Below are 25,681 nucleotides of genomic sequence, written 5' to 3' on the forward strand. Positions count from 1 at the left end.
CTCCCTGGCGTGTGTGACTCGAATGTGGCTGCACAACAAACGCTATTTCCGATTAGCACCACTCGAGAACAGCTGATCTACAAGCTCACAACAGTCGCAACGTGATGCTGCCTTCAGTGCCTTGTGAACTTGTAGATCGGCTATCTTCAAATAATAACCCCCCCCCCCCCCCACACACACACACACACACACTGCCATTTACACATAGGCTATCTGTCATAACCCTAGCCCTAGTCCATTAGCGTTAATGTCCTTAGTTAACGCGATGGACCACAGTGGACTGTACCTACCAGGGCTGTCACGATTCGCCTAATCCACGATTCAATTAAACTTTCGATGTCAAGGTCACGATTCGATATAATTTTCGACACGATTCAATAGATATTTTTAAAAACCTCCTATTTTCAGCATAGGAGGTGAAAATATTGCAGAAAAAACAGATTATTAAAACATTGTTTTTGAGGGGCGGCTGGGCACTAGCCACTAGCTTTTGTTTTTGCCTCTAGTTGTTTTCGAGGGGCGCTAGCTGGTAACTCCTATAGGCTACTACCCATAGTTCACATGGCTTGTTCACAGTCATGTTTCAGGGCTACTCCTATACTTACTAACATTAGCCCCACTAAAGAAGCTCTAATGTAGCAACTTCAGGGAGAGGTTCCATGGGCTGGACTGGCGTCAGCCTCCACACTGACTGCCTCATGTCTCGCACTGAACACAGCTTTGTGCTGCGGTCCTCGTCGTGATTTGATACATGTCGAAGCAGCCAATAGAGCACCGAAGTCTGACGTCACTTTCAGTAGAGGGCGTCAGTCCCCAGGTTCATGTATTTGTTTAGTTGCATTGAAATCGCCATAGGAGGATTTTTTGATTGCTTCATATAAGAACTGTGTTTGAAAAATAAACATGTCACCCCGGCCGCTTCACTCATATGGATATGAAGAATCAACTGACTGAGAGAAAACGCTAATGTTACTGCTGCTGAATTAGTTAGATTTTCGCTAGAAGCAGACTGTATCATATATTAGTGACTGACTGTTGCAAACGATACAGAGACACCTCCCTGACAATAACGCCGAGACAGCTTGTTTATTTTTGGACCACAACGCTTATAGTAGACGATATTAAGATCACCCCATGTTATTCTCCATAGAGAAATTACTTCCGCGAACCAGGGGAATCGAGGGGATGAGCGAGTTACGTCAGGACTTCGGTGCTCTATGGGTGCTGCCACACTATCAAAAGCACGTTTTCGGCTGTGCACAGCTTCAAAACCCGTTACCGGGTTTTTAGACAGCTGGTGGATGGAAAAAAAAACGACTTGCACGACGGCCAGATTCCCGGAAGCGCTCTCCTCCGTGTCAATCGTCCGCGGAGGTGGAGCTTAATTCCCATCCACCAGCTGTCTAAAAACCAGCTGCGCACACGCATCACAGCTTATTCTGTCCACAGCGCAAAACCGTTTTGCGCTTAGGTCTGGAAACGGGGATAGCGTGGAGGCCAGACCCTGAGAGACACAATTGTAAAGATACATTGTAAAGCCGGTAGAAAAAAACAAGCACTAGAGGTCCTCGTAGGTAGATAAAAACCAGCAGTACTAGAGGTCCTCGTAGGATAGAAAACCTACAGTAGAGTAGAGTTCTATAGTAGAAAACCAGCAGTGCTAGACTAGTATTGTTTTGGTAGAAATCTGCTAATCTGAAGATGAATGATCTATTTGTCCCATCTGTCCATACAGCTCTCTGACAACTTTACGGTTGCTAAGGGGACCGCTGCGTCACTTTTCTGCTGGTGAGTCATTTATTTTAAGCCAGTGGTTTTTAACCCTATTCATTTCAAGGCCCATTCATTTATTCAGCATTTGAGCCATCATGCAAGGACCACCATTTGATGACATTTAGCCTCTCAGACCCCAAACTAAATAATATTTTGTTATCGTTGGATTGATTGATTGATTGCTTTATTGAAAATGCATTCAAAAGGATAGAGTGACAAGAAAGCCGTTAGGCTTGTTTCTGTTTTGGTCCTCTTGGGGAAAGGGGATGTGGAGCAACAATACAAAACAGACACAAATAAAATACCTTTGTATTTTGCCCTGCCCCCCTTCCTTTTGGGAAAAGTGGGCAGGAGACAAGAAAATCATGAAACAAAAACACAAACAATTTTGTTTCTCATTTTGTTATTTATCTATTCTACACTAAAAGGTCAGTATACATGGATAAAAAAATTGGGACATGTTTAATATCAGCCAAGTTAAGCCAACCATCTTTTTAATGTGAATTTAAAGTTTTCAAAGGAACTGATCAAAGGGAAGCCATTCTACTGAACTTAGTATAGCAATTATGTTTTTTCCCATATTGCTGTGAAAATGTCAGGGTTTAAAATCAGTAGTGCCTGTGAGTATCACTAACCTTTGAAAAATAGTCACAGAAATATTTGGGTGCTACATTATTTCTAATCCTGTGAACTAGACACATTTTAAACCGGGATACTCTCTCCACTTTAAGCCATCCCAGACTGGTGAAGTGGACAGGGAGAAGATGAGTTCTAGGATGCAATTTAACCAATTTATTGAGAGCTAGTTATACCAGTTATACCTGACGTCATATGCTGCTACGATACATAGCATACGCAAAGTAACCACAGTATACCGCAAATTCACTTACAAATTACATATACATAGAGGCATTTCTTTAATCCACCCGACACTGATCGACATATACGTCACCATCGAAAGCCGTCTCTTACCATACTTAATAATACTACCTTTTTACCTCCAAAAACTAGGTACGTAGCAAATGGCTAAACCTAATAATTCAATATTTATTTTCAAACGTTCTTTCACAGAGAAGCTGAGATTTGACAGTTTGTAGCGGTTGATAGTACTTGTGCACTCTGCTCTGCTTGCGCTCTAGTATTGTGTGCAACAAGCAAGTAGGCACTTGACAGAGTACAGTTCTAGTTATTATTATTATTATTATTATTATACAGTAGTATTTTATAAAGTCTCAATGGAGCTGCTTTCAACATTTTACGAACTAGAAACCAGTAGTTTCTAGGTTTTACCTGTAGGGGGCAGTGTTGTCATGACTAATCTCTGGTTTATGCTATTGCAGTGGTTTTCAACCCTTTTCATATCAAGGTCCATTTTTTATTCAGCATTGACATTTAGCCTCTCACACCCAAAACTAAATATTATGTACCCAATTCCATGCTGTATTAATGCTCTTAACATTGGAGAGATAACAGGCAAACATTGATCAAAATAAGAGTTAAAGATCTATAAGGGTCCATTTGGTTACCAACTCTTCATCATTTAGCTGGGGACCACCTGGAACCCCCTCAAGGACCACGGGTGGTCCCCGGACCACTGGTTGCTATTACCATCATACATTTATAAATAATCAGGTCCTCTACATTCAGGTAAAAAACCCCACACTTATATGGAATACCGGTATACATGATATGTGTAATTAGTTCATTGTTTTATATTTGATTCAAAACATTAAATACTTAAAACTTTACATAAACCATTTGAAATAATGGTATAACGGAAACGTCTTCATTTATTTTAGGCCACTATGGGTCATTGTGTGAAGATAATGAATCAAATCGTTTCCTTTAAGCCTTTCTTATGAAACGTGCTAAACTTGCTAAATGATGGTTTCATTTTCCTGATGACTATTCTTTATATATTTGATGTATTACCACCATGTTATTTTGTTCTTGCTTACTGTAAGTGTGTCCTTTGCTCTGGATTAAGAGCGTCTGATAAATGCCTACATTGTAAATTCTATCTATCTTTTAGAGCAGGGGTACCCAAAAGGTAGATCACGATCTACCAGTAGATCACAAAGGTTGTGGAGGTTGATCACATGACATACTTCTAAAGAAGATTTTATTTAAATATTTTAAAATAAATCAGCCATTCACAAACTTCTGTAGCATTAAAAAAATAAATAATCTTATGTGACACCAGCGCAGCGATTCCAAAGCCCCCTCAGGTAGCAACTAACTTAAACTATTTTCAGCAATGGTATAAAAATGTATTCGGTGGGTAGATCTTGTTGAGCTGGTCATTTTGAAAGTAGCTCTGATTGATTGATTGAAATATTTATTAACAGTTTGCAGAATTACAGTACATTTAAGCACAAACTCAATACAAAGACTGTTAACTGTGAGTGGACGACCCAATTAAGCATTACACTTGTTTACAACAGGGTCCACCTTGTTCAATTCATTAACACATTTAGAGACGTACAAATAGACACTTCTATATAGCCAAAGAACAGAACAGGTATATAGAATCATAATAGTCCAAAAAGTGTGGGTACCACTGTTTTAGAGCTGTACCTTGAACAGGGGGGGGGGCCCCAAGTATCAACCTACGATCCCTCTCCCCTTTGTATGTTTCCAGGGGGTGGACGGTTTGGCCTCCAGGCCCGCATGAGGCCCCTGCCCCTCCTGCTGGCCACGGGCGGAGGCAGTTACCTGGGTTACGACCAGTACGGGCGCTACCGGGACCGCCGGCTGGAAGAGTTGGGCATCGAAGTGCCGCCGCACCTGGCCAGCAACTCACAGGTAGGAACTAGTAGGGGGGAGGCTGTCCTGTCATCAGGTACTCAACTCACAGGTAGGAACTAGTAGGGGGGAGGCTGTCCTGTCATCAGGTACTCAACTCACAGGTAGGAACTAGTAGGGGGAGGCTGTCCTGTCATCAGGTACTCAACTCACAGGTAGGAACTAGTAGGGGGAGGCTGTCCTGTCATCAGGTACTCAACTCACAGGTAGGAACTAGTAGGGGGGAGGCTGTCCTGGCATCAGGTACTCAACTAGCAGGTAGGAACTAGTAGGGGGGAGGCTGTCCTGGCATCGTGGCTACCGACCAGTGCCGACCGCAAACGCTTCCCTCAATGCCTGTGTGTGTGTGTGTGTGTGTGTGTGTGTGTGTGTGTGTGTGTGTGTGTGTGTGTGTGTGTGTGTGTGTGTGTGTGTGTGTGTGTGTGTGTGTGTGTGTGTGTGTGTGTGTGTGTGTGTGTGTGTGTGTGTGTGTGTGTGTGTGTGTGTGTGTTGTTGGTCATACATGCCAGTGTGCTTCTCAAACCTTTTCAAGTCAAGGACCCCCAAATTGCTCATGTATTTGGCTGGCGGACTGACCCCCATATGGAAAGTCAATGCATACATACAGGACAGTAAATAAGTATACAAATACAATAAAACACCCAGCAAAGTACTAGTAAAATCATTCTAAAGCTATTTAAAAGAAAGCAAAGTCTCTCCACACCATTAATCACTCAGTGTGTGTGTGTGTGTGTGTGTGTGTGTGTGTGTGTGTGTGTGTGTGTGTGTGTGTGTGTGTGTGTGTGTGTGTGTGTGTGTGTGTGTGTGTGTGTGTGTGTGTGTGTGTGTGTGTGTGTGTGTGTGTGTGTGTGTGTGTGTGTGTGTGTGTGTGTGTGTGTGTGTGTGTGTGTGCGTGCGTGCGTGCGTGTGTGTGTGTGCATTATCAGTGCTCAGTCCAGTTCATCTGATTTGTGTGTGTGCGTGCGCGTGCCGGGGGCACTGGCAAGCAGGTCCAGTTGAGGTGAATCAGGTATTGGGGGTTTGTGTTTGTTAAGGAGCCTAATGGCAGAGAGGATGAAACTGGCACTGCCCTTTGCCTTCTTGAATCTCGATGCAGTGTATCTCCTACCCGAGGGCAGGACCTTGAAGCAGGTGCTGAGGTTATGAGTTGTGTCTCTGAGGGCAGGACCTTAAAGCAGGTGCTGAGGTTATGAGTTGTGTCTCTGAGGGCAGGACCTTAAAGCAGGTGCTGAGGTTATGAGTTGTGTCTCTGAGGGCAGGACCTTAAAGCAGGTGCTGAGGTTATGAGTTGTGTCTCTGAGGGCAGGACCTTAAAGCAGGTGCTGAGGTTATGAGTTGTGTCTCTGAGGGCAGGACATTGAAGCAGGTGCTGATGTTATGAGTTATTGGGTCTCTCGCAATCTTCCCTGCTTTCTTCACTGTCCTCTGGTCGTAGAGATGCTGAAGGGCAGAGCAGACCCGTGGGTTACCCTCCGGCCTCCGAGCTTAGCCTTGTTCGACTCTGAGAGCCCTCCATACGGCACACGCAGTTGCTGCGGCTCAGTGCACTCCCCAGCACATCGAAATTCCGTCATACTTGTACCTGTTACAATGACAATAAAGTTCTATCTAGTGCTCATAAACTACAAGCAGACATACAGGTAGTGAACTAAATTAACTTAGACAAAGACAACTTCGCCCAAGCACAATGTTGATGTGAAAAAATACAGTATGTTATCAAGTTCTTGTAACTTGACAAGTGGCACTGGTAGTGGGTATTTGAGTATGTGAAGGAGGGACAAGAGCATTGTATTTTGACTATACGCCAGGGTGCCTGTTTGGGAATGGGCAGGTTGTGGAGAACCGTTTTGTCCTGTTGATTTAGTTCAGACCAGTGTTGTTTTTGGCAGCAAATTTTGATTTTAGTTTTTTTAGTCATTGTCTCTTGAATAGTTTTCATTTAGTTTTTAGTCTCATTTTAGTCACCTGGAATGTTTTAGTGTTAGTCTAGTTTTAGTCAACTAAATATCATCTAAAATGTATTTTGGCGGGCCTTGATGCCGTCGCAATGACTGTTTTTACATGAAAATAGCAGATATACAAGCTCACAACGTGTCATGCTATTTTCAGCAATGGTATAACAATGTTTTCGGTGGGTAGATCTTGTTGAGCTGGTCATTTTGAAAGTAGCTCTGATTGATTGATTGAAATATTTATTAACAGTTTGCAGAATTACAGTACATTTACCGGTAAGCACAAACTCAATACAAAGACTGTTATCTGTGAGTGGACGACCCAATTAAGCATTACACTTGTTTAAAACAGGGTCCTGCACCTTGTTCAATTCATTAACACATTTAGAGACGTACAAATAGACACTTCTATATAGCCAAAGAACAGAACAGGTATATAGAATCATAATAGTCCAAAAAGTGTGGGTACCACTGTTTTATGTTATCAAGTTCTTGTAACTTGACAAGTGGCACTGGGTATTTGAGTATGTGAAGGAGGGACAAGAGCATTGTATTTTGACTATACGCCAGGGTGCCTGTTTGGGAATGGGCAGGTTGTGGAGAACCGTTTTGTCCTGTTGATTTAGTTCAGACCAGTGTTTGATTTTAGTTTTAGTCATTGTCTCTTGAATAGTTTTCATTTAGTTTTTAGTCTCATTTTAGTCACCTGGAATGTTTTAGTGTTAGTCTAGTTTTAGTCGACTAAATATCATCTAAAATGTATTTTGTCGGGCCTTGATGCCGTCGCAATGACTGTTTTTACACTTGCTGAAAATAGCAGATCTACAAGCTCACAACGCGTCACGCTGTGACGCATTGTGAGCTTGTAGATCTGCTATTTTCAGCAAGCAACCAAGTGTAAAATGATATAGTGGATCTCTTGTCCACTAGTCCCTTCCTAACATTTTAGTCTAGTTTTTATTTGTTGACGAAATTGTCAGTATATTTAGTCTCAGTTTGAGTCATCATAGCTTAGTTTTCATTTAGTTTCCATTTATTTTTCGTCAGTGGCAAAAAGGTAGTCGACGAACATTCTTCGTCTTACGTAGTTTTAGTCTGCAAAATCAACACTGTACAGCAGCACGCCCTTTGGCCCTTGGCAATGTGCCTGTGCCTGGGCCGCTTCTAGAGAATGGCTGGAGAGATGCAAAGGACACAGACAGACATTCGCATTGGAGATGCTCCGATAATCGGCCAGCGATCAGTGATCGGCCATATCGGCCGATATTCACTCTGATCGGTAATCGGCATTTACCCTATCTGTGACGTTAGTTTTGACATATAATCTTTTTTGGAAATATTAAAATTTGCAACATTTCACAAGATCAGTATCGGACCTATCGGTATATCGGCCGATCATGAGAAAATCTGTATCGGTCCCAAAAAACCTGATCGGAGCATCTCTTCACATAGCAATACAGACGGATATATCAGAGATATACAGAGATTCTTTGATTGACATATTTATTTACTGACAAAATGCACAACATTATTTGTACTGTATCTGTCAAAACACAAGAACTATCGAGAGCTTATTTCCTTTGTGGCCCTTATATATATATAATATATGAGGACACGCGCACACACACACACACACACACACACACACACACACACACACACACACACACGTTACATTACAAGAGTCCAACCTAGTAATACAATGTCTACAATGTTGGACTCTTGTAATGTAATGTGTGTGTGTGAGAGAGAGAGAGGTTCAAAGTGTTTCATGACATGATGTGACAAAGTGAACACCTGACCTTCACCAGGTGAATGTAAACGTGTCCCTGGGTGGACAGCTGTGTGCACAACTTTCTTCTGATACCAGGCAGCGACCGTCAGATGTGCACAAACCAGCTCTTTGAACATCATGGTGTGACACAGTGTCATCGACACTCGCTCGCTGTGATTGGCCGGTGGGGGACGATGAGAGGGTCGCCACTCGCCACAATATGCCGCCTGCATGTCGGCTAACCCATTTAGTACTGAGGCCAATTCTCTTCTAACTCCTAACAGTTTTCTGAAATACCTCTGTTTCTATGTCAGTGGTTCTCAACCTTTTTCATGTCAAGGACTCCAGAATTATCTGTATTTGGCCGCGGACCCCCATCTGAAAATATGTTTTTTAAGGGACCCTCCCCAGAAGCAAAGATTTGAGTTGAAACGTTCCCTCTGAAAGAATATATATTCAAAGATTTGCGCCACATTTTCAAGATTTTTCAAAGAGTGCCGCGCCATGAGCTTGTAGATATCATAATGCTAATGAAGTATATCATAATGCTTAAAATGGGGTTCCCGTCCTTAATGGTTTAAGACGGGTACGAGGGCATTGTTGTTGTGGTTACCGTGGTTGCAAAGGGGCTCGAGTGGCCTTGAATCAAAGACGAACTGTGTGAATTTAATCTCAGTAACCCGTTTAGCCCTGAGACCTGATTCTGCAAATCATGACAGTTATCTGAAAAAAACTATGTTTATGTGTCAGTGGTATGTGTCAAGGACCCCCAGAATGATATGTATTTGGCCCGGGCTGTGAAAGAATATATATTGAAAGATTTGCACACGTTTTCACGCTTAAAAAATAAATTAAAAAAAACTGCTATTGTAGATCTGCTATTTTTCAACAGCAAAAGTTTAAAATAACGGTAATTAGGTTAACCCTGGGCAGGCTCCCTGTCATTAGTTTGTAAACAAAAGGCACATGGTCGTTCGTACAGGTCATCTAGTGGACAGCATGTGTTTTTCTGTGGAAAATCACTTCATTGTTGAGTTGTGGACAGAAATGGAGCAACAGTAGTGTGTTGTGATTGTAGCTGCCGTTGTTGTGACTTTGGCGTTCCAACCAAATCCCATGGGCCGGTGGTGGCTCGGGGGTAGAGTGGCCGGGTGGGGACCGCAAGGTTCCCCAGAGTTAGTGTCCAAGTGTCCTTGAGACTCTGAACCCCTAATTGCTCCCGATGTGCAGGTTGGTGCCTTGCATGGTTTCCTCCGGCATCAGTGTGTGAATGTGTGCGTGAATGGTTGAATGTAATGCACAATCTATGTAAAGGTGTGTGAATGTGAATGTGTGTGAATGGGTGAATGCAATGCACAATCTGTGTAAAGGTGTATGAATGTGTGTGTGAATGGGTGAATGCAATGCACAATCTGTGTAAAGGTGTACGTCTGTATGAATGTGTGTGTGAATGGGTGAATGTAATGCACAATCTGTGTAAAGCGCCTTGGATAAAGGCGCTTTATTAATGCACCATTTACCATTTAAATAAAAACAGTGGAAACGGTATGAGCACATCTCATCTCAAGCAGTGTTATTTTATTATAGTTTTTCTTAATTTTTTTACATGGGTTTGGTCGCTTAATTTATTGTATTGATTGGTTGTTTGATCTATTCTGCACTACAGTCTGATTGCATGTTCTCAGTTCTTCTGAGAGAACATGCAAGAAATGCGTCTGAGAAATGAACCAGACCTAACAGATAAACAGACCGAAAAAAGATATCGGCGTGAATGCACCCAAGGTAATAGTACAGACTTTTAAGGTCCCAGCACACTACTGTGTGTGTGTGTGTGTGTGTGTGTGTGTGTGTGTGTGTGTGTGTGTGTGTGTGTGTGTGTGTGTGTGTGTGTGTGTGTGTGTGTGTGTGTGTGTGTGTGTGTGTGTGTGTGTGTGTGTGTGTGTGTGTGTGTGTGTGTGTGTGTGTGTGTGTGTGTGTGTGTGTGTGTGTGTGTGTGCGCGTGTGCGTGTGCGTGCATGTGCGCGAGCACAATAGGTGCTGTGTCGTCTGTGAATGTGGGACGAATGGGTTCAGAATGGCAATGAGGACACACACACGCACACACTAGGAAAGCCCCAGCATGCATACACAAAACGCTGTGATCCTTGTACCCCTTACTGTAGGTTGTCTGCTGTTATATACAGTATGTAGATAACAAGCAGTTGCATCATTGTCTGAACCCGGCGAACTGGAGACAGCTGCGGGCACGATAAAGTCACCATAATGCCTACGGGCTGGCACCTACAGTATAGAGCCTCGTACTAGTCCCGCCCCCTTTCATGACGACGCCAGGCCCAGGAAATAGTTTCCAATGCATTTTTCCCATAGACATTTCAAAACGTATTTATTTAAAGACCTTATAAGCTACAAAGCCAACTGTTGTCGTGACAAATCATGACAACAAACACAATATTTTGGACCAAACAAATAATTACAAAGAAGAAAAACAAAACAAAACTGCCGTTTTCTTCTTCTTTCTAATTATTTGTTCAGCCCAGTTTGTTGTCATGATTTGTCACGACAAGAGTTGGCTTTGTCCGCGGCGTAAACATCTTTAAATAAATACTTTCTGAAAAGTCTATGAGAAAAATGAACAGGGATTTCTTTTCCGGGTCTCTCGAGGGGGCGGGACTGCGACGCTCTATAGTTTAGACTTTAGAGCACAGTTTGCCACCGTAAACGTCATTGAAAAAAGTTTAACCTTCAAATGTTTTGCACAGCTTTTGGTTGTGGCTCCATCTCCTGCCACAGTGAGGTTGCACCTCACTTTGAGGTTGCATAGATAGACATCGCATGATGGAACCACGGTGCCTTTCTCAGAATGCAAAATATCGCTGTTGGTTTTTTTATGTATTTATGTATATACATTATACAGTATATTTATAGATGTCTTCTAGCATCAATATCATGGAGGATCTGTTGGCGTTGAGTGTTCCACTTCCTGTGCTGTAGTTGCAGGTTGAATAGATGTATCATGGATGTCATATGGAGTTATGTACAGTATGGCTATTATAGATGCATTCATTGACCAGGAGAAATAATAGCAAGAACAATAACCCATTTCGACCTGAGGACAATTCTACAAATATCAGTTTTATGAAAAATCTATGTTTCCGTGTCAGTGGTTCTCAAACATATTCATGTCAAGGACCCCCAAAAATATAGGTAATTGGCCGCCGACCCCCATCTGAAAATACGTTGTTCCAGTGACCCTCCCAGAAGCAAAGATTTTAGTTAAAAAAGATATTAAAAGATTTGTGCCACATTTTCACGATTTAGCTCATAGTAAGTCAATAGCTAAAGCATAACATAATGCTTACAACACCAAAAAGGGTTCCCGCCCAAAATGGGATAAGCAAGAGAGAATTGACAGCGAGTCATTGTTGAGAAATAAACCTTGACATTCGAAGCCGAGGGCTTTAATTATCATACTGAAGTGGATATACTGTATGTCAACTATGTAAGCCATATAATCCCATTATTTCATCATAGCATAGAGAAAACATGTATTTCTTCTAGTTTGGGCTATAATGACATTCCCAGAATAGGGATGCCAGGCCCAGTGTGGTTAATGCTTCTGATGAGAGTGAAAGTATCGAGTGGCAGATCGTCGTAACGGCCGATGACTACAAATGCTGGAATTGTTCAAAACAAAACTAGCTGCTGAAAACCTCGGCAGGGAAGACCATTTGAAAGAGGGCAACAACCTTGGCAGGGAATGAATAAGCTGTTGGCATCAATAGGGTCAGGGTGTGTGTGTGGGGGCTGTGAGCCCTGTGTGTGTGGCTGTACCATCAATAGGGTCAGGGTGTGTGTGTGGGCGCTGTGAGCCCTCTGTGTGTGGCTGTACCATCAATAGGGTATATATATATTAGGGATGCACGATAATTATCGTCCCGATAAATTTCGACCCGATATTAGCAATTATGACGTCATCCCGATAAATTCGATAACGTTATAATAGCGCCGATAATATACTTTATATGGGCTCGAAATTGCGATCATTTTGGACGCAAATGCGCCTGAAATTTTATCTGTGCAACATAAAAATATAGTTGGTAGCAACTATGGGACTACCAATCATTTCTGTGGTGCGCCCAAACGCTCCCCGAGTCGCCAATCTCTCCGGAGGAACGGCTGAGACGAGCGAGAGAGAGACGCTTCTCCACTCTGTCTGTTGCAGTGTGTAGTTCCATAGCAGGCTAATAGCCCCGCCTGCTTCTCCTCTCTATCTCCCCTCTCTCATTTCACTCACTGACTCGCATTCATACGAACGGTGACTGTCTCAGCAGCTCAGCAGCTGACGAGCGCGTATTGGTGCTCGTTCATTCATCTGTCATTCATCTGTTCATTCAGCTGTTGAATGCGTGTCACTCGTTACCGGTTGTAGTTTATTAATTTGCTCCAGTTGTGTAGCATTGTGAAACGCGACGCGACCGTTTTGGTTGAGAAATGTAGAAGTAGTAGCTGTTTGGCTACATGATGCTACAGACCATGCTAATGACTTATATGCTAACAACAACGTCTATCACTGGAACTTGGATAGTGTTGTATTTGTGTTTACACACGCACACACACAGACAATAGTGGTTCTCAAAGTGGGATCCGGGGAGTCAGAGTTTACAAATGGAACGAAATTGACCCTTACAGGTCCATTTGGTTCCATTTGTACCCTCTCAGAGTTGACATTGATTTTACGATATAAATAAAAAATTATAAATTGAGGTCCCTTATGTAAATGGCATTAAATGGGGGGTCAGTAGCCTAATGCATGTCAAACTGGGTGTCCTTGAAATAAAAATGATGAGAATCACTGCTAGAGCCCTGGCATATATTTTCAAATGGGTGTCTATGGGCTAACAATTTGGGGTCCTTGCTCCTTGACATGGAAAAGTTTTGAGGCCAACTGACCGGACACACACAGACATTCACAGACATTATATTGTTGTTTTTATTCATTTAAAAAAATTCACACCTGTGTGAAGTGAGGGGCACTCTTATCATCATACGTCATCTGGCCAATCACAATTTGCTCTGGGACTCCCAATTTATATTGTAAAATCAATGTTATTTTTACTCTGAGAGTATACAACTGGAAATGTTCCATTTGTACACTCAGAGTTACAGACCCATAAGGGTCCATTTGGTTCCTAACTATATAATTTAGCTGGGGACCCCCTGGAACTCCCTCAGGTACCCCTGGGGCCGGGGGTCCCCGAACCCCACTTTGGGAACCACTGATATAGCCTACTATACTGTAATTGCTTAGGTCAAAGCTGTGTTACATGTACCGTTACTCACTAGTATGTATTTTTTATTCATGTCTATATATTTTTATTATCGGTTATCGTATCGGTATCGGTCTTGAGAAGCAAGAAGTTCTCGATATCGGTATCGGTTTCAAAAAATCAATATCGTGCACCCCTAATATATATATATATATATATATATATATATGTAGCAAATGGAAAAAAGGAGCTAAAAACTGGTGGGTTTGGGGACTTCTCCCAGCTGTCATTTACAGCAGTCGACTCCCTCTTATCTTTGATTATTTGCCCTCCCAATGACTGGAAGCCTCTTTTAAAGGGGAGGCTCTATGTATGACAGGCTTCATTGTGTGAGCAACTTAAAGGGGAGGCGATTGGGTCTGGCAGACTTCATTGTGCGAGCAGCTCAGCCAGGGGAAACATCTCCACAAGGTTCTATTGGAGTTCTATTCCAAGCAGCTCAGCCAGGGGAAACATCTCCACAAGGTTCTATTGGAGTTCTATTCCAAGCAGCTCAGCCAGGGGAAACGTTGCTTTGCCTTTAAGGCTTTGCTTTGTTTGTGTGTGTTTTTAAAAGGATTATTGAAAAGAAAGGTAAAGTTGTGTTTATTATTATTAGTTAGTGTTATTACTTATTATACTAGTATTGCATTAGGCAGTAGTCGTGTACTGTTACTTAGTATGTGTACTAGTGTAATGGTATTGTAGTATAGGCAGTAATAGTATCATTTTGTGGTACTTGTGGTTTTGTGGGTCATTGTAATAATATTGTAGTACAGGCAGTTCGATTATTGCTTGTTTGTACGTAACGTGTTTATGACCTTCGGGGTGAAATTACCATTTGTTTAGTTAGAAATAGAGGAAGAGAGTCAAGTCAAGTCATGCACAGGAAGAAAGCCAGTGATGTCAGAATGACTGAGTGAGTGTCTTACCGGCAGCCTTCCACACAGCTCTAGCGCAGTGCTTCTCAAACATTTTAATGTTAACTTAAGGACCCTCACAGTAATATATATTTGGCAGAAAATATTTCAGCTGGGACCATCTTATTAAGATGTTTCAAAACAAATTACAATTTTAAGTTTAGTTTTTTCTTTGTATTTTTAGACTGAATTTGTAGAACGTAGATCGTCTATTTTCAAATATCCAATAGGGTTAAAGTGGTATTTTGATGCCTTTGGGTGGGAACCTCTTTTGGTGTTAGCATCATGTTACGTATGCTTTAGCTATTGAAAAATAGCAGATCTACAAGTTCATAGCTTGTAGATCTTGCAGCTTGTAGGTCTGCTATTTTTGAAAGATCGAAGAACGACTGACATAGAAACATAGCTTTTTCAAAAAACGGTCAGGATGTAGAAGACATTTTTAGAATCTGATCTCGGGTCAAAATGGGTTAATCATTTTGCTGGGGACCCCCTCAGGGACCCCCTGGGGTGTCTCCAGACCCACTGCTCTAGTGGGTCTGTCTGTCCTGTATATCTGTCTTGCGTTTTCACTAACCACCAGTCTAAAGGTGGTTGCACACTGGGCGCGTTTTTCGGAAAACCGACGGAAAAACGCTGCTAAAAATCCTAAAAGCAGAAGCAGTGTGCCCTTTGACCTTGTGACCTTTAGCCTGTGTTATTGAGTGATAGGGCAGTCCTTTAGAAGCAGTATCACATTGACGTGGCTTCACTTACAGACAGTACTGCAGTAATATCTGTTCTGTACTTTATATCCATTCTTTATATCCATTCTACAAATTATTTCATCAAGGGGGCGTGGCATGGAGGTGATCAGCCTGTGGCACATTTGTATTGTTGAGTTTCATGTCTCACACCTGGTCAGTTAAGCACAGTAATACCATGGTCAGTACACCAGTTACTACCGGTAATTGTTTTGGCACTGTGGGCAGGTGCCAAATCGAGCTGGAAAGGAAAATTAGCATATCCATGAAGCTTTCAACCTACTAAAGCACAATGTACTCTAAAAAGATGGCTGTGTTGAAACCATTGTTAAGTTGTCACTTTCTGTGGATCAACACCAGCCGATAACATGGCCTAAATCATCACTGATTTGTCAAGTCCAGTCTTAACACAACCATTTATTATATTTTACAGCACTGTGTGCCTCCGTACATTGACAAGCTTTATGTTGATGCTGATCTTCCTTTTCAGGCAGCACTTGGCACCTGCCCACAGAGCCAAAACTACTAGTAACTGGTGTACTGACCATATTATTAACTGACCAGCCAACTGGCCTGAACAGAGGCTCACAGAGAATCTAGGTTGTATTGTCAAGAGGAAGGTGTGAGACATGAGACTGAATAATACAAATTATTAACGGCTGTTATCAAAGCAAACCTGGGCTTCCATAACACCTCAACAGTGCCACAGGCTGATCACCTCCATGCCACGCCCCATTGATGAAATAATTTGTTCAAAAGTAGGCCAGACCAAGTACTGACTGCACATACATTAATATACTTTTCAGATAGTCGACATTTCTCGTTTAAAAAAGTCCTTTTTAGTGGTCTTGTAAAATATTCTAATTTGTTGAGATAGGATTTTTTTCATGAGCTGTACGCCATAATCATCAAGATTAAAACAAACAAAGGTTTTAAATACTTCACTTAATGCACAATGAATTGAGAATTTATGAAAGTTTAACTTTTTGAATTATATTACGGAAGAGAATTCACTTTTTCCACAATATTCTAATTCATTGAGATGGACCTGAATATTCGGCATCTTCTGAGCCACGGACCACCATTTGATGACCTTTTAGCCTCTCAGACCCAATACTAAAGAAATTTGTATTGACGTGGTACCATATTTAGGAGAGATAACAGACAAACGTTGATCAAAATAACAATTCCTTCAATTTGTGTAGATTTCTTGTAAATTCAGTATATGCAGATGTTTAACAATAATTTAACTCAAGAGTAAAAGTATCTATATAAGGGTCCATGTGGTTACCAACTCTCCATCATTTAGCTGGGAGACCACCTGAAACCCCTACCAGGACCACTGGTTGAAAACCACTGCATTCTAGCATTATGTGGCTACAGTGTTGGCTAAACCAGGCTTTCTCTCTCCCCTCCATCCCTCCATCTGGAAGCAGAGACGAGAGAAGACGGGACAAAGCAGGCGAAACTAACTAAGTGGGCGTGGTTTCAGTAGAGAGGGGGTGGGGCATCTCCTCGCTCTCTCCATCACTCTGTGAAGACAGAGAGGAGGAGACAAGAAGGATAGAAGTGGATAAACGAGAACAGAAGATTGGCGGCCATGTGCAAGAGACCAAGAAGTGTGCGGGGAGCAGGGAGATGGTGAGATATGCCATCACCGGGCGGCTTTGCTTCCTCTAGTGTGTTGGAGGTGGAAGCCAGTTTGCTTGCTTTGGGTGCCATGCTCTCAGTATAGCACGTCCGTATATTGTGAGAGTGTTTTTGGCAGGCGTAAAAGTCAAAATGTGTCGTAACACCTAGAACGCCCGGGGGTATTTGTAACCATTAAATCAGGGCGCCCAGCAATCTTTTTCTTCAGGGCCCATTTAAAGGTACACAAGGCGCCATCTTGGATGTAGCTGAAGTAGCTAGATGTAGCCAAAACACCCCTGAGGCGAATCGACAACAACGGGAAGTATGATTACTTCTAACGCGACAAGTGACGGGACCGCAATGGGCCGTCAAAAACATAATCTTTGGTTAGAATTGAACGGATTGATTTATATCAAGAGTTATTCAGATTTTTCCTCTCATCCACTAAAATGGAGGGGGACCACTCTGGATGACGTCTCAACCGGAAATGACATTGAATGTTGCCCAACAGGCGCTCCCAGCCTGTGGAGTGGTGCGCTCGGTTATGATACTGTTATGATACTGCCTTTGGGCAGCTTGTATCGGTTTCCCCAGTAGCTTATTTGGGGTGCCAGGCAGGCTTGTACCTACCAAAGAGGAACTTAGCCCTCTCCTCTTTTTTGTGTAGCCAGCCAGGTGGTGTACAGGCTGATGTTAACCACTTTCTCTAGCAGGATCTACGATTTGATCCTTGTACTACTTACTGTTGCTTGGCTGTCATGTTGATCATCTAGGATCGTTTCTACCCTTTTAGAGAGTGGTCAAATCAAATACAACATATAGTAGTGTGTGTGTGTGTGTGTGTGTGTGTGTGCGCGTGCGTGCGTGTAACATTGGTCCATCCCATTTCAGGCTCCAGTTACCTCAGTTCTCTCTGCGGAGGCGACTGGGTGAGATCAGTTGTGTCTCGCGACCATCCGGCCGCCTTTCCTTCCTCTATTACTTCCTGTCAGCTGTGGCGCTCCGTCCCTCTAGGGTACGTAGTACGTACTTGTATAGTAGAATACAGGGTGTGTGTATACCTGCCGTAGATTTACAGTGAGCACTCCATAGCAGAATACAATATAAACATAGGTGTGTGTGTGTGTGTGTGTGTGTGTGTGTGTGTGTGTGTGTGTGTGTGTTAGACTTGTGTGTGTGTGTTAGACGTGTGTGTGTGTGTGTGTGTGTGTGTGTGTGTGTGTGTGTGTGTGTGTGTGTGAGAGAGCATCCAGAGGTACTTTGCTATAAACGAATTAATCATTTAAAAAAAAATGATGTGGTCGTTCCTCAGAGTCGGACTGTCTAAAAAAGGGTCTGTCTGGGTCTCACAACTAATCTCACAAACCGCTGGACTGATCAGCGCAAAATGTCCAGAATGTCCACTAATATCTTATACTTTATAAATACTTTTTGATGAATTCAGCGTGGGGCTGACAGTGAGCGAAGTGACCATTTAAGGACTTTTGAGATCTTTTTAAAACCTCAAAAATAGAAAGAAAGAAAAGACAAAAACTATTACTGCATCAACATCAACAAACTACTGTAAAAACTGGCGAAACATTTGGTCAAATTATCAACTAATATAAGAAAGGGGGGGAAAATGTAATAATACCTCAACTGAACCCCTACAATTCCAAGGGGGGGGGGGGGGTGTCCCAGTTCAAATGTGATTATTTTGGGGGTCCCAGGCAGAGAACCGCTGTCATATAGAGAAGTCACCGGTCAGCCACACAATGTCCCCGTGATCCTCATCGGAGGATCGTTCTCTCTGTCCTCCTCCCCTCCACCAGGTGGCGCTGTACAAGTCCATTCCTACCAGGTTGTTGTCGAGGACATGGGGCCGTCTGAACGCCGTGGAGCTGCCCACCTGGTTGAGGAAACCCATTTACCAGCTCTACATCTGGACCTTCGGTGTCAACATGCAGGTAGAGAAGCATGCCCTGATTGATTAGGAGTAGGGGTGTAACAATAGTAACTGTATCAAAATATCAATTTTAATTTAAATTTACAAAAATCGAAGTATATCGAAATGTAAACAGTAAATATTGTTTCGTAACCTTTGACCGTACGGTACCCAACAATGAAAATCACTCCCGTGTGAAGTAAGTGGTGCAACTCCGTGGTGCAACTCTCTCTCTCATTAGCAGCAACAGTGCAACACTATCTCTCTCTCTCTCTCTCTCTGTTTCTGGCACAACAGCGCCACTGGTACCCACACACATAATCACAAATAAATAAATTCCTTGTGTTCATGTCAAGGCGTGGGTTTGTCCATATGTGTTCAAATGTCCATCTTTTTGCCAGAGAATCACACTGTTTACTCATTTATATCCATAATAATACATATTTCCCTTAAAAAAAAAACACAATTTTCACACATATTTAATGTATTTGCTAAATAGTTATCGGTACTGTATCAATTTAAAATCATTGAATCGTATCGTATCGCCATAATGAACCAATGTCCATGTATCGTATCGTCAACCATGTATCGCTGTTAAAATGTATCGTTACACCCTAATTAGGAGCATGCAACGGTTCACTCAACTCACCATACGATACCAATCACCAATCATGGGGGCGCATCGGTGTGTGAAAATGTATGTATGTATACTAGAATGGGTGAATGTAATGCACAATCTCTATGTATAGCTCCTTGGATAAAGGTGCTATATTAATACGCCATTTACAATCACCATACTAGCTAGATTCACAAATCACAATACGATTTTTTTTTTTAAACAAATTAATTTTCCTGACAAATTACTGAAAAACCTTGATTATTTCTCTTACAAAATTAATTTTTCGATCAAAATTATTTCACTGTAATTCCTCTTATCCTCTTTTCAATACTATATATATGAAATTAAATTATGCCTATTTATTCGTGAGGTACATACATTTACACATTAAGTGTTAACTTTTTTTCTTTGTAAAATAACTTTAAATCTATTTTATCAGAGATTAAATAAATACTTTATAAAGAAAACCTCTTCAAATAACCAAACTAAGGCTTAGCTGTTGTTCTGTTCCAAGCTTGGGATTTACATGTTTTATTTTTGGTCAAACTCCTTTCAACACCGTTTTTCTGATATATAGCGTATTTCATTGATTGATTACTCAATCAGTTAGGGTTAGGTTCCTAATCTCTCATTTGGAGTACCCCAGTGGCCTGCAGAGTTTAAATCGGACATTTTGACCTCTCAGTAAACTATATAGTTTGGTCCATTCGTCACTGAAATGACCATGTTTTGGACTCCATGCGATGCACATTTCCCTCTTAATGCAGCGCCTAGGTGTCTAAGCAGCACCTAGTTGTTTAGATTCCATAGTCTGAGAGGACTTTGGCCGGGAGAACGCCTATTGCACAAACTGCCAGAACGCAGGCAGAAATGGTAGACGTACCAGTGAACAAGGAAGGGAGTCCAAATAGATTGCGCCTCTGCAGTTTGCATCGTGATACATTTTTGAGTGGTCCAACCACTCCCTTACGGAGCTGTGTGTGTGGCTGGGTGGGTGCCTGGTTCTGAGCACGAAAATAGCATGGTTGTTTTTCACCACCTGTGCGGAACCTAACACACACACGCACATATTAACTGTTATGATAATTTAATCCCGGCACGGATTGTGTTAATCTTCTCACGATACCTCGTTACATGCCTAATTGATTGATTGATTGTTGGATGGATGGGTAGTCAGATATAGGTAGATGATATAGATGGACAAGTAACATACTGAAAACTCCTCCTCCTTCCACAGGAGGCAGAAGTAGAGGACCTGCATCACTACAGGAACCTGGGAGAATTCTTCAGACGGAGATTGAAACCTCAAGTCAGACCAGTGTGTGATTCCAGCTGCGTGGTACAGACAGACAGACATACAGACAGACAGACAGACACTTAATCTATTATTCTCTTCTATATTCTGTTCTATTTTACCCTATTCTTTGTTCTATCTATCTATCTACTATGGGACATATACTATTTTCTCTTCTATCCTTCTGCATTATGTTATGAATATGACACATTCTGCTGTATTCTACTCTCTTTATACTACTCTATTCTATTTTCATCCTATTTCGCTTGTCTATTCTACTGTATTCTGTGGTTTCTTATTGCATTCTCTACCTGCTGTTTTATGCTAAAGATCTTCCACTCTGTATGTTATCTCAATCATGTTCTACTCCGATGTACTGTAGTCTTCACTGTCTTTACTGTCTACTCTGTTGTCCTCCTCTTGTGTGTGCCATGTTGTCCAGATCAGCCCAGCGGACGGTAAAATCCTTCATTTTGGGCGAGTTCGTAACTGTGAGGTGGAACAAGTCAAAGGTGTCACCTACAGTCTGGAGTCCTTCCTTGGACCTCTGACGTGGGCCGACGACGGGCTGGACATGAACAAGAGTGAGGACGTGAAAGTCTTACATTTAGACCTGAGACCAGATTCTGTTTCTATGTCAGTCGTCACTCAAACATTTTCATGTCAAGGACCCCCAAAAATATATGTGATTGGCCACCGAACCCCCCATCTGAAAATATGAAGTTACAGGAACCCCCCTACCAGAAGCAAAGATTTGAATTAAAAACGTTTGCTCTGAAAGAATATCCACCACATTTTCTCGATTTTTCAAAAATAGCAGACCTACAAGCTCTTGTAGATCTGCAATTTTTCAATAGCTAAAGTATAACATGATGCTTAAAACACCAAAAGGGGTTCCCGTCCAAACCCCAAGACCGCAAAACCTGATGTTTACTTCTCTTTCATTTTTCTAATTCTCATAGAGTAAAGTTCTCTTTCGCAAAGACATGATTTCAGTCATTCATTTCGCTTCCATAGAAGCCAGCGTGTCTTCTATATGGAAGCATGCCACAAGCTAATGACTGAAAATATCCTGAACAATGTTACTATAAATGTATTACTAAAACATCCTATTTAGACCTGGTGTAAACTACCGTAATTTCCGGACTATAAGCCGCGACTTTTTACCCATGATTTGAACCCTGCGGCTTATACAACGGTGCGGCTAATCTATGGATTTTTACAGCTAACGCAGAGCCATCTAAGGCTCTGAGCTAACGTAACGGCCACTAGGGGGCCACCTGCGGCTTATAGTCCGGTGCGGCTTGTATACGTACATATTTGGGATTTTCCCTAAATTTTGCTGGTGCGGCTTATATTTAGGTGCGCCTTATAGTCCGGAAATTACGTTGTTTTACCTCAAATGTGTGTCTGTGTCACATACACCTCTGTGTCTCGTATAGCAACATCATTTATTTTCACAAATCGCACTTTAGGACATGGTCTTAAGCCCTATCCACACCAAAGGGTCGCCATGCAACTCCTTGGGTCCAAACGGTTGCAAGGAGTTAAAGCTAAAACCGTCTCGACCCTTTGGTGTGGTTTGGGCCATTGAATTCAACGTGTTAAATCACTAGGGTCAACGTGGGTCAACGTGCAACAAGACATACTGTATCACACCGCTAACCACTAAAACCGTCTTGACCATTTGGTGTGGTTAGGGCTTTAGAAGCATTTTCAGTTGTTTTCAGATTTCATTAATCCGTGAATTATTTTCTCCGCTCAGACGAGACGGGTTCATTCCAGGAGCTGCTGGTGACCCAGCCAGGCAACGAGCTGTACCACTGCGTGGTGTACCTGGCTCCTGGAGACTACCACTGCTTCCATTCGCCTACCGACTGGACCGTGTCACACAGGAGACACTTCCCGGGTTAGTGGTGTACCCCATTTTAATTTACCCATTCAGGACGGGAACCCCTTTTGGTGTTTTAATCCATTTAGACCTGAGGACGATTCTACAAATGCCTTCTAAACCCTTAGTTTTCTGAAAAACCCATGTTTCTATGTCAGTGGTTCTCAAACTATTTCATGTCAAGGACCCCAAACATTATATGTAATTGGCCGCCGACCCCCATCTGAAAATATGTTGTTACTGGCACCCCCCAAAACCACATTTTCAAGAGTTTAAAAAAATTTAGCAGATCTACAAGTGTGTGTGTGTGTGTGTGTGTTTCAAGATTTTTTATTTAATATTATTGATGATTGTGTTAGATTAGACCTTCATCAGGACAGATGAATCGACCGAAACGTCGACCTAATAAAGAGTGTCTGACAGTGTGCTGGACCTTTTCTTTGTTTTTCAAAGATACCCTTTTTAATGCTCTATTGCCCTACGCACCGGTCACTAGCCTTCTGAGGTGTGCATCGGCCTTTTGCTAAAAAAAATACTTTTATTCCGTAGCATATTCAACTGTTTGTTTACTGCAATCAAGCAAAGGAGGATAATTCAAAATTGCCCATCACTAATGGAAATGTGACGAATTGAGAGCCTCAAGGCTCAAAACTGAACCATGAGGTTACAGGCGATTAGTAGTAATCTTTTTTTTATCCCTGCCCTCTCTCTCTCTCTCTCTCTCTCTCTCTCTCTCTCTCTCTTTATTTTCTAATCTCTCTCTCCTCTAGGTTCTCTAATGTCGGTCAACCCAGGAATTGCTCGGTGGATCAAGGCGTTATTCTGTCACAACGAGCGGGTGGTGCTGAGCGGCGCCTGGCGTCACGGATTCTTCTCGCTCACCGCCGTCGGAGCGACCAACGTGGGATCCATACGGGTTTACTGTGATGAGGTAACACCATACTGTAAATACAGGGTTTACTGTGATGAGGTAACACCATACTGTAAATACAGGGTTTACTGTGATGAGGTAACACCATACTGTAAATACAGGGTTTACTGTGATGAAGTAACACCATACTGTAAATACAGGGTTTACTGTGATGAGGTAACGCCATACTGTAAATACAGGGTTTACTGTGATGAGGTAACGCCATACTGTAAATACAGGGTTTACTGTGATGAGGTAACACCATACTGTAAATACAGGGTTTACTGTGATGAGGTAACGCCATACTGTAAATACAGGGTTTACTGTGATGAGGTAACGCCATACTGTAAATACAGGGTTTACTGTGATGAGGTAACGCCATACTGTAAATACAGGGTTTACTGTGATGAGGTAACGCCATACTGTAAATACAGGGTTTACTGTGATGAGGTAACGCCATACTGTAAATACAGGGTTTACTGTGATGAGGTAACACCATACTGTAAATACAGGGTTTACTGTGATGAAGTAACGCCATACTGTAAATACAGGGTTTACTGTGATGAGGTAACACCATACTGTAAATACAGGGTTTACTGTGATGAGGTAACACCATACTGTAAATACAGGGTTTACTGTGATGAGGTAACGCCATACTGTAAATACAGGGTTTACTGTGATGAGGTAACACCATACTGTAAATACAGGGTTTACTGTGATGAGGTAACACCATACTGTAAATACAGGGTTTACTGTGATGAGGTAACACCATAGTGTACATACAGGTTTGCTGTAATGCTTGTAGATCGGCTATGCAATGTGGCCCTCTGTAGTGAGTGTGGAACTATAGTGGCCCTCTGGAGTGAGTGTGGAACTATAGTGGCCCTCTGGAGTGAGTGTAGAACTCTAGTGGCCCTCTGGAGTGAGTGTGGAACTATAGTGGCCCTCTGGAGTGAGTGTGGAACTACAGTGGCCCTCTGGAGTGAGTGTAGAACTCTAGTGGCCTTCTGGAGTGAGTGTGGAACTATAGTGGCCCTCTGGAGTGAGTGTGGAACTATAGTGGCCCTCTGGAGTGAGTGTAGAACTCTAGTGGCCTTCTGGAGTGAGTGTGGAACTCTAGTGGCCCTCTGGAGTGAGTGTGGAACTATAGTGGCCCTCTGGAGTGAATGTGGAAGTATAGTGGCCCTCTGGAGTGAGTGTGGAACTATAGTGGCCCTCTGGAGTGACTGTGGAACTATAGTGGCCCTCTGGAGTGATTGTGGAACTCTAGTGGCCCTCTGGAGTGAGTGTGGAACTATAGTGTCCCTCTGGAGTGAGTGTGGAACTATAGTGGCCCTCTGGAGTGAATGTGGAAGTATAGTGGCCCTCTGGAGTGAGTGTGGAACTATAGTGGCCCTCTGGAGTGACTGTGGAACTATAGTGGCCCTCTGGAGTGAGTGTGGAACTCTAGTGGCCCTCTGGAGTGAGTGTGGAACTATAGTGGCCCTCTGGAGTGAATGTGGAACTATAGTGGCCCTCTGGAGTGAGTGTAGAACTATAGTGGCCCTCTGGAGTGAGTGTGGAACTATAGTGGCCCTCTGGAGTGAGTGTGGAACTATAGTGGCCCTCTGGAGTGAGTGTGGAACTCTAGTGGCCCTCTGGATTGACTGTGGAACTCTAGTGGCCCTCTGGATTGACTGTGGAACTCTAGTGGCCCTCTGTAGTGAGTGTGGAACTATAGTGACCTTCTCCATCATCAAAGTCTAGGTTTCTTATTCTAGTTTATTTGTTTGCTAGTTGCTTGCGTCTCCCCCAGACCAAGAAAACTTGTTCAGACTAGTCAAAGACTACTTAAAACTGTCAGATTGCAACAGACTAGCATTTTTTAATCAGCACAAAACCAGTCGCCCGACCAAACATTATTTTTCCTCATGCAAATTGCAAAAAGCAGCCTGCAGCGCAGTTTGAAGTGTTGCCAGTTCTGCTTATTATCAGCGACTTTGGGCTAGTTTTCCTGTAACATAGCTTAATATTCATAGTTGACCGTTGCTTTAGTTTGGGCATATTTCTGAAGTGTAGTTGCTTTTTTGGTTCTTGCTTTCATGATTCTTTTGGAAAATAGCGGATGTAATACGGCTCAAGTGGTGAAACTGGTTGCT

General features: G+C 42.5%; 1 protein-coding gene across 2 annotated transcripts in view; it reads left to right on the plus strand.

Annotated features, from left to right (window-relative positions):
• The window catches only part of pisd (phosphatidylserine decarboxylase), a 31,803-nt gene that overhangs the window by 562 nt on the left and 5,560 nt on the right, over positions 1 to 25,681 (plus strand). Inside the window, exons 1-8 of one of the 2 annotated variants that reach the window (XM_080768029.1) lie at positions 14,113 to 14,204; positions 16,710 to 16,914; positions 17,797 to 17,920; positions 18,717 to 18,851; positions 20,686 to 20,787; positions 21,185 to 21,326; positions 22,508 to 22,651; positions 23,404 to 23,564. In XM_080768029.1, coding sequence (XP_080624155.1) covers positions 16,874 to 16,914; positions 17,797 to 17,920; positions 18,717 to 18,851; positions 20,686 to 20,787; positions 21,185 to 21,326; positions 22,508 to 22,651; positions 23,404 to 23,564 — 849 coding nt within the window. In that variant the 5' untranslated portion in view covers positions 14,113 to 14,204; positions 16,710 to 16,873. Of the gene's footprint in view, positions 1 to 1,735; positions 1,789 to 4,414; positions 4,579 to 14,112; positions 14,205 to 16,709; positions 16,915 to 17,796; positions 17,921 to 18,716; positions 18,852 to 20,685; positions 20,788 to 21,184; positions 21,327 to 22,507; positions 22,652 to 23,403; positions 23,565 to 25,681 lie in introns of those variants that run through there. The other variant, XM_080768030.1, reaches the window with a different exon arrangement.

This window comes from Protomyctophum bolini, assembly GCF_963924005.1.
Source record: "Protomyctophum bolini genome assembly, chromosome: 1".
Classification (NCBI taxonomy): Eukaryota; Metazoa; Chordata; class Actinopteri; order Myctophiformes; family Myctophidae; genus Protomyctophum; species Protomyctophum bolini.